The sequence below is a fragment of the Lutra lutra genome, chromosome 8, assembly GCF_902655055.1.
Source record: "Lutra lutra chromosome 8, mLutLut1.2, whole genome shotgun sequence".
Classification (NCBI taxonomy): Eukaryota; Metazoa; Chordata; class Mammalia; order Carnivora; family Mustelidae; genus Lutra; species Lutra lutra.
Genome location: NC_062285.1, coordinates 14,544,651 through 14,557,282, shown reverse-complemented (window position 1 = coordinate 14,557,282; position 12,632 = coordinate 14,544,651). Strand labels below are relative to the sequence as shown.

Sequence of the window (12,632 nt, the reverse complement as noted above, 5' to 3'; positions counted from 1 at the left end):
AGTTTTCAGAATAAAAATAAAAGCAGGGGGGAAAGAAACCATGGGATTCAATATTTCAATTACATACTTCAACATTAGTTTCAAGGATAGAAAATATAGTTTTAATAATAGGCAAGTTAACGGGCACCTGGGTGGCTCGGTTGGTTAAGCATCTGACCCTTGATTTTGGCTCAGGTGATGATCTCAAGTTGGTGAGAATGAGTCCCACATCTCGCTCCTGCTCAGCAGGGAGTCTGCTTCTGTCCCTCTCTCTTCCTCTCCCTCTGTCCCTCCTCCCCCCAACTCTCTCTCTCCCTTGCTCTGAAATAAATAAATCTTTAGAAAAAAAATATATAAGCAAGATTCATTTCTGTAATCAATACCATTTTTAAGATTAATAAAGATTTAGCTGCAAAACACCAATTCAAGATTATCATAAGAATACTCATTTTTAAAAATTAATCTTAGAAGATTTAAATTATATAAGAGAAATATGGGATTTTAGAATTCTGAGGCATTTTTAAGTACTACTATGATGTATGAGAAAAATATAAAACTCTATTTTAAAATTCACATGGTTTTCTTATTCCACGGTGAACAGCGTATTTCACCAGTAGTTAAGGACCAGAGAAAGAATCTAGTATTAAAAAATAATCATGATCATCCAAGTCGAAGGTTTAAAAGTCTCCAAATACATGTGTCATTATCAAGCAGAACCCAGTATTCACATGAGGAAAGAAGAAAGGAACAAAAAAAAAATAAAATCACCAGAATTTCTGAGTTTCAGATATGAAAGAATTCACATGTTAAATTTAACAACTATGGGAGCTCCTGGTTGGTTCAGTGGGAAGAGGGTGTGATTCTTGATCTCAGGGTTGTGAGTTCAAGCCCCATGTTGGGTAGAGAGATTACTTAAAATTGTTTAAATCTAAAAAGAACCCCCCAAAACTAATAGCTATGAATATTAAAGTTTCCTGATAATATAAAATGTATCCACTATTGGAGATATCTGAAAAAGTAAAAGTCATCTTCTAGAAATAATTCTGTATACTCTGTTAGCAACCTTTCCTTCCTTATGATTCTATAATGACAAATAGTTGATATTAGGAAAAAACTGTAAAGTCATTCATTTGATGTGTATGTATGTATCTATAATATGCAGATACAATTAAAAACAAATCAGAATCAAGAAACAAGCTGTTAGGGGCACCTGGGTGGCTTAGTGGGTTAAAGCCTATGCCTTCAGCTCAGGTCATGATCCCAGGGCCCTGGGATGGAGCCCCACATCAGGCTCTCTGCTCAGCAGGGAGCCTGCCTGTCCCCCAACTCCCTCTACCTGCCTCTCTGCCTACTTGTGATCTCTGTCTGTCAAATAAATAAATAAACACTTTAAAAAAAAAACAAAATTTTATATTTTTTCTTTAAAAGTGTTGCAGCTTAAAATTTATTTCATTTAATGGATAAAGATTAAGAACCTCACTTACATAGTCAGAAATTTCAGGTTTTTTTTTTAAAGATTTTATTTATTTATTTGACGGAGAGAGATCACAAGGAGGCAGAGAGGCCAGCAGAGAGAGAGAGAGAGTGGGGGGGAAGCAGGCTCCCTGCTGAGCAGAGAGCCCGATGCGGGACTCGATCCCATACCCTGAGATCATGACCTGAGCTGAAGGCAGAGGCTTAACCCACTGAGCCACCCAGGCGCCCAAAATTTCAGTTTTAAATACTGAAAAGACTACATAAAGTGTTTACTTATCTCCTCTCTTTATTCTCAAAAAGAACTAAAATTTACCAAGATTATGCCACATGGTAAATAAATTAGAAATTACAAGAAAGAGTACCTGGTTGGCTCAGTTGGTTAAGCATCTGCCTTCAACTCAGGTCATGATCCCAGGGTTCTGGGATCGAGTCCTGCTTCAGGCTCCCTGCTCAGTAGGGAGTCTGCTTCTCCTCTGCCCCTCCCCCTGCTCTTATACTCTCTCTCTCTCACACACACAGAAAAAAATAAAATAAAATCTTAAAAAAAAAAAGAAAGATAATGGCCAAAACTCAAAATTCATAATAAATCTGATTAAGGCCTAAAACAGATTACACTTTGCATTATCTATAAACACAGGTTTTGCTAAATGAAATATACAACATCACACTTTATCAACTTAAAGGTTAGGATAAAATTTTCTTCCACTTCTTCATAAAAATAAGCTGTAAGTCATTCAGAAGAGTCTGAGCATTTTTTAATTACCTGACTTCATTTTGTTAATTTGCACTTAAAATAATTTCTACCATATTTTATAATGTAGAGTATCTGCTCTCCCGTAGCCCCACTGCTATTGTGTTTTTATAATAATCTCTCTCCACTCTGCAAGCTTTACATTCATCTCGCCCTTCTTAAATGAATTCTTTGCCTTCACCTCCTCCCTCATCTTCACATCCATCTACAGCGGCTCTTTCCAGTTGCTCTCTAATTCTTTCCTTCCATAAGGGCATACCTGAGAACCGTTCACTCCCACCAACCTTTATAAATCTCAATCCAATGACCTCTCTACCATTATGACACTGTTTTCTCTCATGATCTTGAGGACTTCCATTTCTTCCTAAGATTCTTTTCATTATAAGGATCAAGAGGATGATATATGAAAAAAAATAGGGAAAAAGTTTAAAATGAAACAACTTACCTTTGTGAGACCAAGGCCTAACAATGTGAAAGGAGGTTTTAGAATAGAATCAGGTGATGGCAAAGCAGGAGAAGAGTCACAGACGTCGACGGATGGTTTGGAAGGAACGCCAACCGCATGTTCACACTTGTTATCAGAATTATCATCCTCAAATAAAGTTTTATCTCCCGGTGATACAAGGCCAAGTTTTGCTTCCACTTAGTAAAAAACAAAATAAAGAGTACATGAAAATATCTGTAATTTCAAATTACTGACTAACACAAGAACGGACAAAAATCAGTGAATAACACAAGTCTTCAAACAGCTTACAGTTCTCGAAATGCTGAGAAACATTCATTAGTTTTCTTAAGTTTGGTTTTGTGGTATTCTAGAAAAAAAATTAATGGTTTTAAGGATTACAATAACACATTTGGTAAATATTCACCATTATCAAATGAGCACCATTACACAAAGAACATGGGTTTTGGAATCATTCAAATGTAGATTCAAATCTCAGTTCTGCCATTTACTAGCCCTCGTTTTCTCATGGGGTGAGGATTATGAGAGATTTAATAGCTAATCCCAAAATGTTATTTTCCTTACCCCTGATTATTACAAATTTTTCCTCAAAAAGTTAACAATAAAGCTATCCTACAACCCAGCAATTGTACTACTAGGTATTTATCCAAAGGATACAAATGTAGCATCCTGAAGGGGTATGTGCACCCCAATGTCTATACCAGCAATGTCCACAATAGCCAAACTATGGAAAGAACCTAGATGTCCATTGACAGATAAATGGATAAAGAAGACCCCCACCATAGACACACACACACACACACACACACACACACACACACACACACACAAAATGAAATATTACTCAGCCATCAAAATGAATGAAATCTTTCCATTTGCAATGACATGAATGGAACTAGAGGGTATGATGATAAGCGAAATTAAGTCAGTCAGAGAAAGACAAATACCATGATTTCACTCATACGTGGAATTTAAGAAACAAAACAGATGAAAATACGGGAAGAGAGGGGGGAAAAGATGAAAACAGAGAAGGAGGCAGACCCTACGAGACTCTTAACTATAGAAAAGAACCTGAGGGTTGCTGGAGGGGAGGTGGGCTGGGAGTGGGAGGATTATGGGGGAGTGGAATAACTGAGTGATGGGCATTAAGGAGGGTACTTGAATTAATGAGCAGTGGGTGTTGTACACAACTGATGAATCACTGAATTCTACTTCTGAAACCAATAATACAGTATATGTAAAATAAATGGAATTGAAATTTGAAAAAATTTTAAATACTTTCTTTACCAAAGTAACCTAAAATAAAAATTTGTTCCTAGGTAATTAAAAGTATTATTGAAAAAAAACTAACATTAAGAAATCTTAACTATTTATTATTTTTAAAATGTATTTGCATGATTTATATTTGCATGAGTATCTCTTACAGGAGGAAATATTAAAATTTAGCTTTTAGTAGTATCTTAGGTAAGTTGGAATTGCAAACAATTTAAGTTGCTTTTGTTTGCCAAAATGCTAAAGACAGGGACACCTGGGTGCTTCAGTCGGTTAAGTGTCTGCCTTTGGCTCAGGATTCTGGGATAGAGTCCCACATTGGGCTCCTTGGTCAGCATGGAGCCTGCTTCTCCCTCTGCCTGCTGCTCCCCTGTGTGTGCACTCTCTATCAAATAAATATTTTTTTAAAAATCCTAAACAAGTGATTGTTTAAATTCAGTTCCTTCCAGAAAAGAGAAAAAAAAAAATCATCATATACCTTGTGGGGCATGATTCATGAACAAAAACCACACACACAAAACAGAAAGTCATAACCAAATATGTTGACAATGGAGACAGAAAGAGATGGACTGAAACAATAGACACTAAAGTTTTCTGCAAGGAAAATTCAGGGTAGGGATAAGTCATTAGAAAAAACAAACAAACAAAAAAAAGCTTTGGGGGGAGAGTAAGAAAAAAGGAAAAATATAAGACATGACCAATTAATCAAGCACGAGCTTAAGACAAGGAAAAATATAAGTAAAAAAACGGTATGTAGAAAAAACATATTTTTCAGTATATGTAAGTGTAATTATGGATATACCATAAACAGAAGTCTCTTAAATTTTTTCAATTACATATTGTAAATATATATTATATACATATTATAAATATATACAAAACAGAAGCTTTTTTTCATAGTATATCCCAAATACTACTGACTTTTCTCACTCTACAATTATTTATTTATAAATACTGTAGTAAAGAATTTAATTTTTTTGCTATAAAGTAAATTGTTCAATTAGTGGCCATCTATCACTACCTGAAAGCTGTAATTATCTCTCAAGAGAAAAAATAGAAAAAGAAATGTTTCTAATACATCAGCTTTCACATGAAGAAAGAACTGGTAATAAGAATTCTAAGGAGAAATGTATACATTGAAAGGATATATCTAATGGGACACAGATGGGGTTAAAGAAAAAAAGTTGAGGAATTTTTATCAAAAAAATTTTTAAATTTAATTTTGTGTGTGTGTGTTCCAAAATTCATTGTTTATGCACCACACCCAGTGCTCCATGGGAAAGGTGCCCTCCTTAATACCCACCACCAGGCTCAACCAACCGCCCGCCACCCACCTCCCCTCCAAAACCCTCAGTTTGTTTCTCAGAGTCCACAGCTCTCATGGTTTGTCTCCCCCTCCTACTTCCCCCAACCCACTTCTCCTCTCCATCTCCCAATGTCCTCCATGTTATTCTTTGTGCTCCACAAGTAAGTGAAACCATATGATAATTGACTCTCTCTGCTTGATTTACTTCACTCAGCATAATCTCCTCCAGTCCTGTACATGTTGATACAAAAGTTGGGTATTAATCCTTCCTGATGGAAGCATAATACTCCATTGTATATATGAGCCATATCTTCTTTATCCATTTATCTGTTAAGGGCATCTTGGTTCTTTCCAGTTTGTCGGCTGTGGTGGCCATTGCTACCATGAACGTTGGGGTACAGATGGCCCTTCTTTTCACTATACCTGTATCTTTGGGGTAAATACCCAGTAGTGCAATTGCAGGGTCATAGGGTAGCACTGTTTTCCAAAGTGGCTGCACCAACTTGCATTCCCACCAACAGTGTAAGAGGGTTCCCCTTTCTCCACATCCTCTCCAACACTTGTTGTTTACTGTCTTGTTGATTTTGGCCATTCTAACTGGTGTAAGGTGGTATCTCAATGTGTTTTTGATTTGAATCTCTCTGATGGCTAATGATGAACACATGATACTGGCACAAAAACAGACACATAGACCAGTGGAACAGAATTGAGTCCATATATGGACCCTCAACTCTATGGTCAAATAAACTTCAACAAAGCAGGGAAAAAAATGCGGGAGAAAAAAGACAGTCTCTCTAAAATTCTAAGCTCACAATTAGAGGATACTAAAAAATATAATGTAACCTTCTTTCTTATTTATTTATTTCCTCAACATAATTCATTTGCGCTTATAAATCCTAAACATGAAAAGGGAATATAAATTTTTAAATTGTGTATTTTTTAATTTTTTATATTATGACATATTACGCACATTACATTACTTATAACATTCCATTATACAGAATTCCATCTGTCTGCTCATTAATTCACATTCAAAAAATATTAAAATTGCTTCTTCAGGCAAGGTTTTATTCTAGGTGTTCCAGGGGAAGCACAATTGTGTTTCCTAACATCCGATAGCTTACAATGATGCAGGAGCTTTAAAATGAATACTTAAATAAATATAAAGTGACTGAAAGTTTAAATCTTAGGCGCTGATACAAAGATTAGGAGTAGATATTTTTTAAAACTATTATATAAAAGATTTCTGAAATTAGACATTTTACTATATGGATATGAAAAGCCTGTCCTTCTAGTGTTAATTATTATTTTAGGCAAAACATGTATTCTTCACTTAGATAAAGAGTTTTAACTATACTCTTTATGGAATTATTTTGAAAACACAGTAGAATGCCTTTGCAATATAAATTTTGAGAAATAATTTAAATTTCTGAATTTCCACAACTTCCAATCTTATTTTGGTCTAAATGTAGAACAAGGGATAGAAATAGCAAAAAAAAATCTTTCATAAAACTACTTGCTACCAACATAAAAAATATCCAAGAAAAAGCAATCTGCAATTAATAACTGGGTCCACTAAAGATTCATTTAGGCATGAGTATTATAAAAGTCATGTTAGAAGAAAAGAAAGAGAGAGAGAAAGAAAAAGGAAAAGAAAAGAAAGAAAAGTCATGATACGATAATTTAAAACTCACAATAAGAATCCTTATCCTTGACCAAATGTCCTATTTCCTCCATCATGGGAAAGATTTTTCCAATATAATTTTTCTGTCATTATACATTTCCAGCCCATTTTTTCCACCTTCGTTATTTAACAGAGTTAAAAAAAAAAATTCAACTTGTCATATTTCTATAAAATGGCTTGTTCCAACCAACTTTCCACTTCAAACATAAAATGATGATAGGCAGGCCACTGCTAAATTGTAAGAGTAAATAATACACAAAACTAAATTCAGAGCAGGAAAATTTATTTCACAAGAGAGTACATTACCTTCATATTCAAACTTAAGTCATCATCTGATGTAGGCCATGAAGCATTATCATCACCAGGTTTAACGGAAATACTTTAGAGCAAAAATACACAACAAAAAGAAGTTCATGAAAAAGAAAAACTGAGTGAAAGGTCAACTATCTATTTATTGAATGCAGTTTCTTGATGTAATTGAACTTTGACCTGTTTTTGTTATTAAGTTTTTATTTTAATTTCAGTATCATTAACACACAGTGCTGTATTAGTTTCATGTATACAATATAATGATTTGGTAATTCCATCACCCAGTGCTCATCACGACAAGTGCATTCCTTAAACCTTAGCTCCTATTTCACCCGTTCCACCACCCATCTCCCCTCTGGTAACCATCAACTTGTTCTCTATATTTAAGAGTCGGTTTCTTGGTTGTCTGTCTCTCATGTTTTGTTTATTTTTTTCTTTGCTCATTTCTATTGTTTCTTAAATTCTACATATGAGTGAAATCATATGGTATTTGTCTTTCTCTGACAACTCTGCTTAGCACAATACTCTCTAGTTCCCTCCATTTCACTGGAAATGGCAAATTTTGATTCCTTCCTATGGCTGAATATTCCATTGTATATATATATGCCACTTCTTCTTTACCCATTCATCTATCAATGGACACTTGGGCTGACTATTGTTAACTAATGCTGTAGTAACCATAGGGGTACATGTATCCCTTCGAATTAGTATTTTCGTATTTTGGGGGGTAAATACCCAATAGTGTGATTACTGGATTGTAGGGTACTTCAATTTTTAACTTTTGGAGGAAACTCCATACTGTTTCCACAGTGGCTGCATTAGTTTGCATTCCCACCAATAATCAAAGAGGATTCCTTTTTCTCCATATACTTGCCAACATTGTTACTTGTGTTTTTTATTTTAGCCATTCTGACAGGTGTGCAGGGTTATCTCATTGTAGTTTTGATTTCCATTTGCCGGATGATGAGTGATGCTGAGTATCTTCTTAGGTGCCTGTTGGTCATCTGTATGTTTTCTGTGGAAAAATGTCTGTTCGTGTCTTCTGATCATTTTTAAATTGGGTTGTGTTTTGGGTGCTGAGCTCTATCAATTCTTTATATTTGTATACTAACCCTTTACTGGCTATGTCATTTGCAAATATCTGCTCCTATTCCATAGGTTGCCTTTTCGTTGTGTGGATTGATTCCTTCACTGTGCAAAAGCTTTTGATTTTGATGTAGTCCCAACAGTTTGTTTTTGCTTTTACTGCTCCTGAGGCAAGAGCAGTAAAAGCAAAAATAAACAGAAACCGAGAAATACAGAGAATTCTGTATCGCCAGAAGGGAAGGGGGTGGGGAGATGGACAAAATGGGTAAAGGGGAATGTGAGGTTCAGGATTCCAGTTACAGTAAGTCACAGGGATACAAGTACAGCATAGGGAATACAGTCAACGGTACTGTAATAGCATCATGCAGTAAGAGATAGTAGCTACGCTTGTGGTAGGCATGGTGTAACATTCACAGTTCTTAAATCACCTGAAACACAACAGAACATTATGTGTCAACTATGCTTCAATTTAAATAAACAAACAAACAAATATACACATGTTAAAGAACAAATTTATGTTACTAGTGGGAATACTGTTCCCAGAGAGGTTAAAAACTATAAGGTCCAACTTTTTCCCTACACAGGTCCTGCCTTATTTAGGTCTACATGAACTAGCAAGACCTTAAAAACCTTCATAAGCTCTGAGATACACAAGAAGAGAGACTGCTATAAAAAGAGAGTCCTGGTAGCTGTGCCTCTATTTCCCTATACACCGCCTAATATTTTCTTTCTGTGAGCTCTTAGATCACCCTCTTGCAGGGCTCAGTGGTACCCTCCAACCTTTTAATTCTTTAACCTATGAAAGCAGATTCCCAAAACAAGCATAGCATCAAATGGCCAAGAGTAGGAGCCATTTCCTGCTCCTGGAGGACAAGCTAAAAAGACTTTCAGTCATCCATGTAATCATCTCAATGTAGACATGTTACCAACTACCCAAATGAAGCGCTGTTACTGTTATGACAGCCAGTCCGAGCCCACCAAACCCTACATGTACATGGGAAAGACATCAGAGAATTAGAAAAAGAGGTGGAGTGAGGAGACCGCTACCTTGGGCCATACATCTGTGTAGTTCAGAATCTCCATTCCCCCATTACTCGAGAGGATCTAAGCCAAGATTGGGCTGGAAGTAGATGATATCACATTCCTATATGCTGTAAAAAGCCTTCCCCGTGGCTCAAATGATTTTAAAACTTCTCAACAGAAAACCCAAAGTATGCTAGTTCATTCAATTAAACCAACCAACAAAAAAACTGCTCGTGATTCTCTTGAACCCTCTATTTTAATATGCTTTTCTAAACAGCTCCCAATATCCTGTGTCCTTCATTCCTTTCCGTGCGTGTGTGTGTGTCCTTCATTTCTGTAATCCATTTTTATCTAACTTATCATAAGCCCAAATATTCTGACATCTTTTCTAAAACTCTTATTCCTATCCAACCCAGTGTTGTTATTCTTGAAACTTGGCCTCTCCTGCCAATTCCTTCCTTACGCACCTTCACTGTATTCACTAGACCCACTCCACCCACTCCCCATCTTTCTATTATTAAAACATTCACCTATTAAGATGAGAAAAAAAGGGGGAAACCTGAATTTAAATCTCATTTCTGTCACTTATCATATCCAAATAAGTTACTTTAATCTCTTTTGCATTTCAAATTCTCCATTTAAACAATCACTTGGTGAGGATGTTAAACACAGGTTGTAGTACCAGAGAGTATTTTGATTAATTCATCTCTAAGATGTCCTAAAATCCTGAAATTCTATGTGCTTTTAACTATAGAAAAACAGAGAATACTTAGCTGGCAGAAAGGTAAAAAATTAATGGAATAAAAGAAACACCAAAAAAAGCACAGAAGAAAGAAAAAAGAAAAAAACAAGAAAAGATTATAGAAAAGTCAATGGAGAAAAGGAAAAAAATCTACAAAAAAAGAAAAAGCTTCAAGGAACTGGTCAAGGGAACTAGCCTAAAGGGAAAACTAGACTGGGAAGTCAGTAAACAGAGAATCATTTAGAAATATCCTCTAAATAGATGATAAAATTAATTAACATATCATGGCCTACACCTAGATTACATATCCATCACTTCTGGAAAAATCATTCATCTCAAGGAGAGCAGACATCTCTATACCTAAGAACTTGCCTGAGTAGGTCTCGCTTATGTAAAAGCTATGTACTATGGCCATAGGTAATGAGAGCCATCCTAAACTCTTTGACAGTAAAAACAAGAGACTAGCTGCCACTGCACTAATTACCCCTAGTTATCACTAGTTGTCAAATATATTAGGACAAATGTTTGGACTAACCTGGTTTCTTAGGAAAACTCTAAATCAGCAAACACATAACTACATTTGACTCTCTGAGTTGATCTGACTAGGATCTATACCTTAACCCCAGTGCTGCTGAGGGACAAAAGATTAGACGTGGGAGTCACGCAGGCTGACAGTCAAATCATGGGTCTACTACTCATTTTTTTTTTTACATTAAAGGATTCCTTTATATTATGATACCCACCTTAAACAGAAACACAATTCAAATATAAACACACTTGTAAAACTCTTATTCTCTTAATCAAACCTTTGTTGACTACCACACTCAGCCACTAGCGCCATTTGGATGCAAAGGTTTCACTTGTGCTAATCTGGACAAGCCAAGGCAGAGACGCTGATTAGGAGACTTAACAGACACCCCTGCCAGTGGGCTCCTGCTGCTCTTGGTGCTGCTGCTGCTTCCAGACAGCGCTGGTGGCATCAACTTAGGTTTTCTGCTTCCAGCTGAAGGCTTGCATATTTGTCATGGTTTCCGAGTGGCCTCTTCACTGATAAAGCCTTTTTTGGTGAAGGCTGAGATTCCGATTTCAGGGAAGCTGGAGCACAGTCTCTTGAAGTCACTTCCAAAGTGACTTTGGATAATGTTTGGATTTAGGTTTCTTCTCCTTTTTTTCAACTGGGGATTTTACCTTCACTTCTTTCTTTTTAATTTCTTCCACTTTATTTTCTCCCAGAGTGAAGTTCGCATCACCATCTTCACTCTCCCTAAAATCAGACTCATCCTCAGACTCTCCACCAGCGGGTTGGTTCAGAGTTGCCAGCACCATGGCCATCACTGCCTTCCGAAAGAATCTTCCTCTGTTGTACCACAGCTTTTGATGGTGCCTTTCTTTTCCCTTGAGCACCGTACACATCATCTCCCTCGGTAAGCTTATCCTAATCTAAATCATCACTGGCTACACTGCAATCGGAAAGATGGGGAGCCTTAGTCATTGTCCCAATTTCGCTGCTGCCACATTTTTTTGGTGCTTGTATCTTGAGCCTCTCCCATATCAATGGTGACCGCTGGAAGTTCCTTCACTGATAAAGCTAGCGCCACTTCTAAGTCTCGCTGGTAGAGTTCGTCACCTAAAGCCATCCATTTTTAGGGGTTTTCTCTTGTAGTGGGAGATCTTCTTTCTGGAGATTCTTCAGTTTAGGTTTCCTTGTTTCTAGTATTAACTCTTTTGGTGTTGTTCTGGGCTTCTTATTCAAAGGTGTGGTTGCGGAAACAAAGTCATCATCGATGCCAGAATTTTCAAACTGTGAGTAACTGACTAGTTTCTTATGCCTCACGGGGGGGCACCATGGCCCCCTCCAAGACCGAAAATTCACAGCGTTCAAACTCTTGTTAGCAGCAGTGGCGGTTTCTGGGTCTGCTACTCTTTAACTATGGAATCGTAGGTCAGTTAATCAACGTTCCTGAACCACAGCTGACTAATTAATAAAAAAATGGGCTGTAACAGCATAGCTACTTTGTGATGCTATTGTACTGACTATATAAGTAATAAATGTCAAGCACATAATATAGTGCCTGGCGCACAGTAGAACTCTCAACAAATGCTTTTCTCTGCATTCCCTTGTTAACACAGAATTTGTATAAAAAAAAAAACCCTACCTGCTTAAAGAGTCTTCTTCAGAAGTCTTATTCGCCACTAAAGAAAAAAGCAAAATACATTTTAAATCAACAACAGAAAAATACAGAATATTCAAAGTGTAAGACTGATGATGTGTTAAAAAGTATTTTTCAGGACCATACCTGGCAACCAATATTCACTGGAGTGAATATTAATTATACTATTGGTAGGCAGTTAACTCGCTAAGAAACCTTACTTTCTCCTCTACATTTACCAAATGGAAGAAAAGAATGGTATTTATCAGAATTTGATACCTACAAGTGGATGTTTATAATGACCACAATTTTAACCAAACCCTTGAGACTGACAGAAAATGGTGTCATTAGCAGAATCATCATCATAGACTGACAATGTCAGGATTCTTCT

At 36.5% G+C, this 12,632-nt stretch overlaps 1 protein-coding gene across 1 annotated transcript in view; it reads right to left on the bottom strand.

Annotated features, from left to right (window-relative positions):
• LOC125107624 (ankyrin repeat domain-containing protein 26-like) overlaps positions 1-12,632 on the bottom strand; it is a 129,189-nt gene that overhangs the window by 89,488 nt on the left and 27,069 nt on the right. Inside the window, exons 9-12 of the mRNA XM_047742906.1 lie at positions 12,248-12,284; positions 7,238-7,310; positions 2,961-3,018; positions 2,652-2,848 (exon numbers count right to left, since the gene is read on the bottom strand). Of these exons, the coding sequence (XP_047598862.1) occupies positions 2,652-2,848; positions 2,961-3,018; positions 7,238-7,310; positions 12,248-12,284 (365 nt within the window). The remainder of the gene's footprint in view (positions 1-2,651; positions 2,849-2,960; positions 3,019-7,237; positions 7,311-12,247; positions 12,285-12,632) is intronic.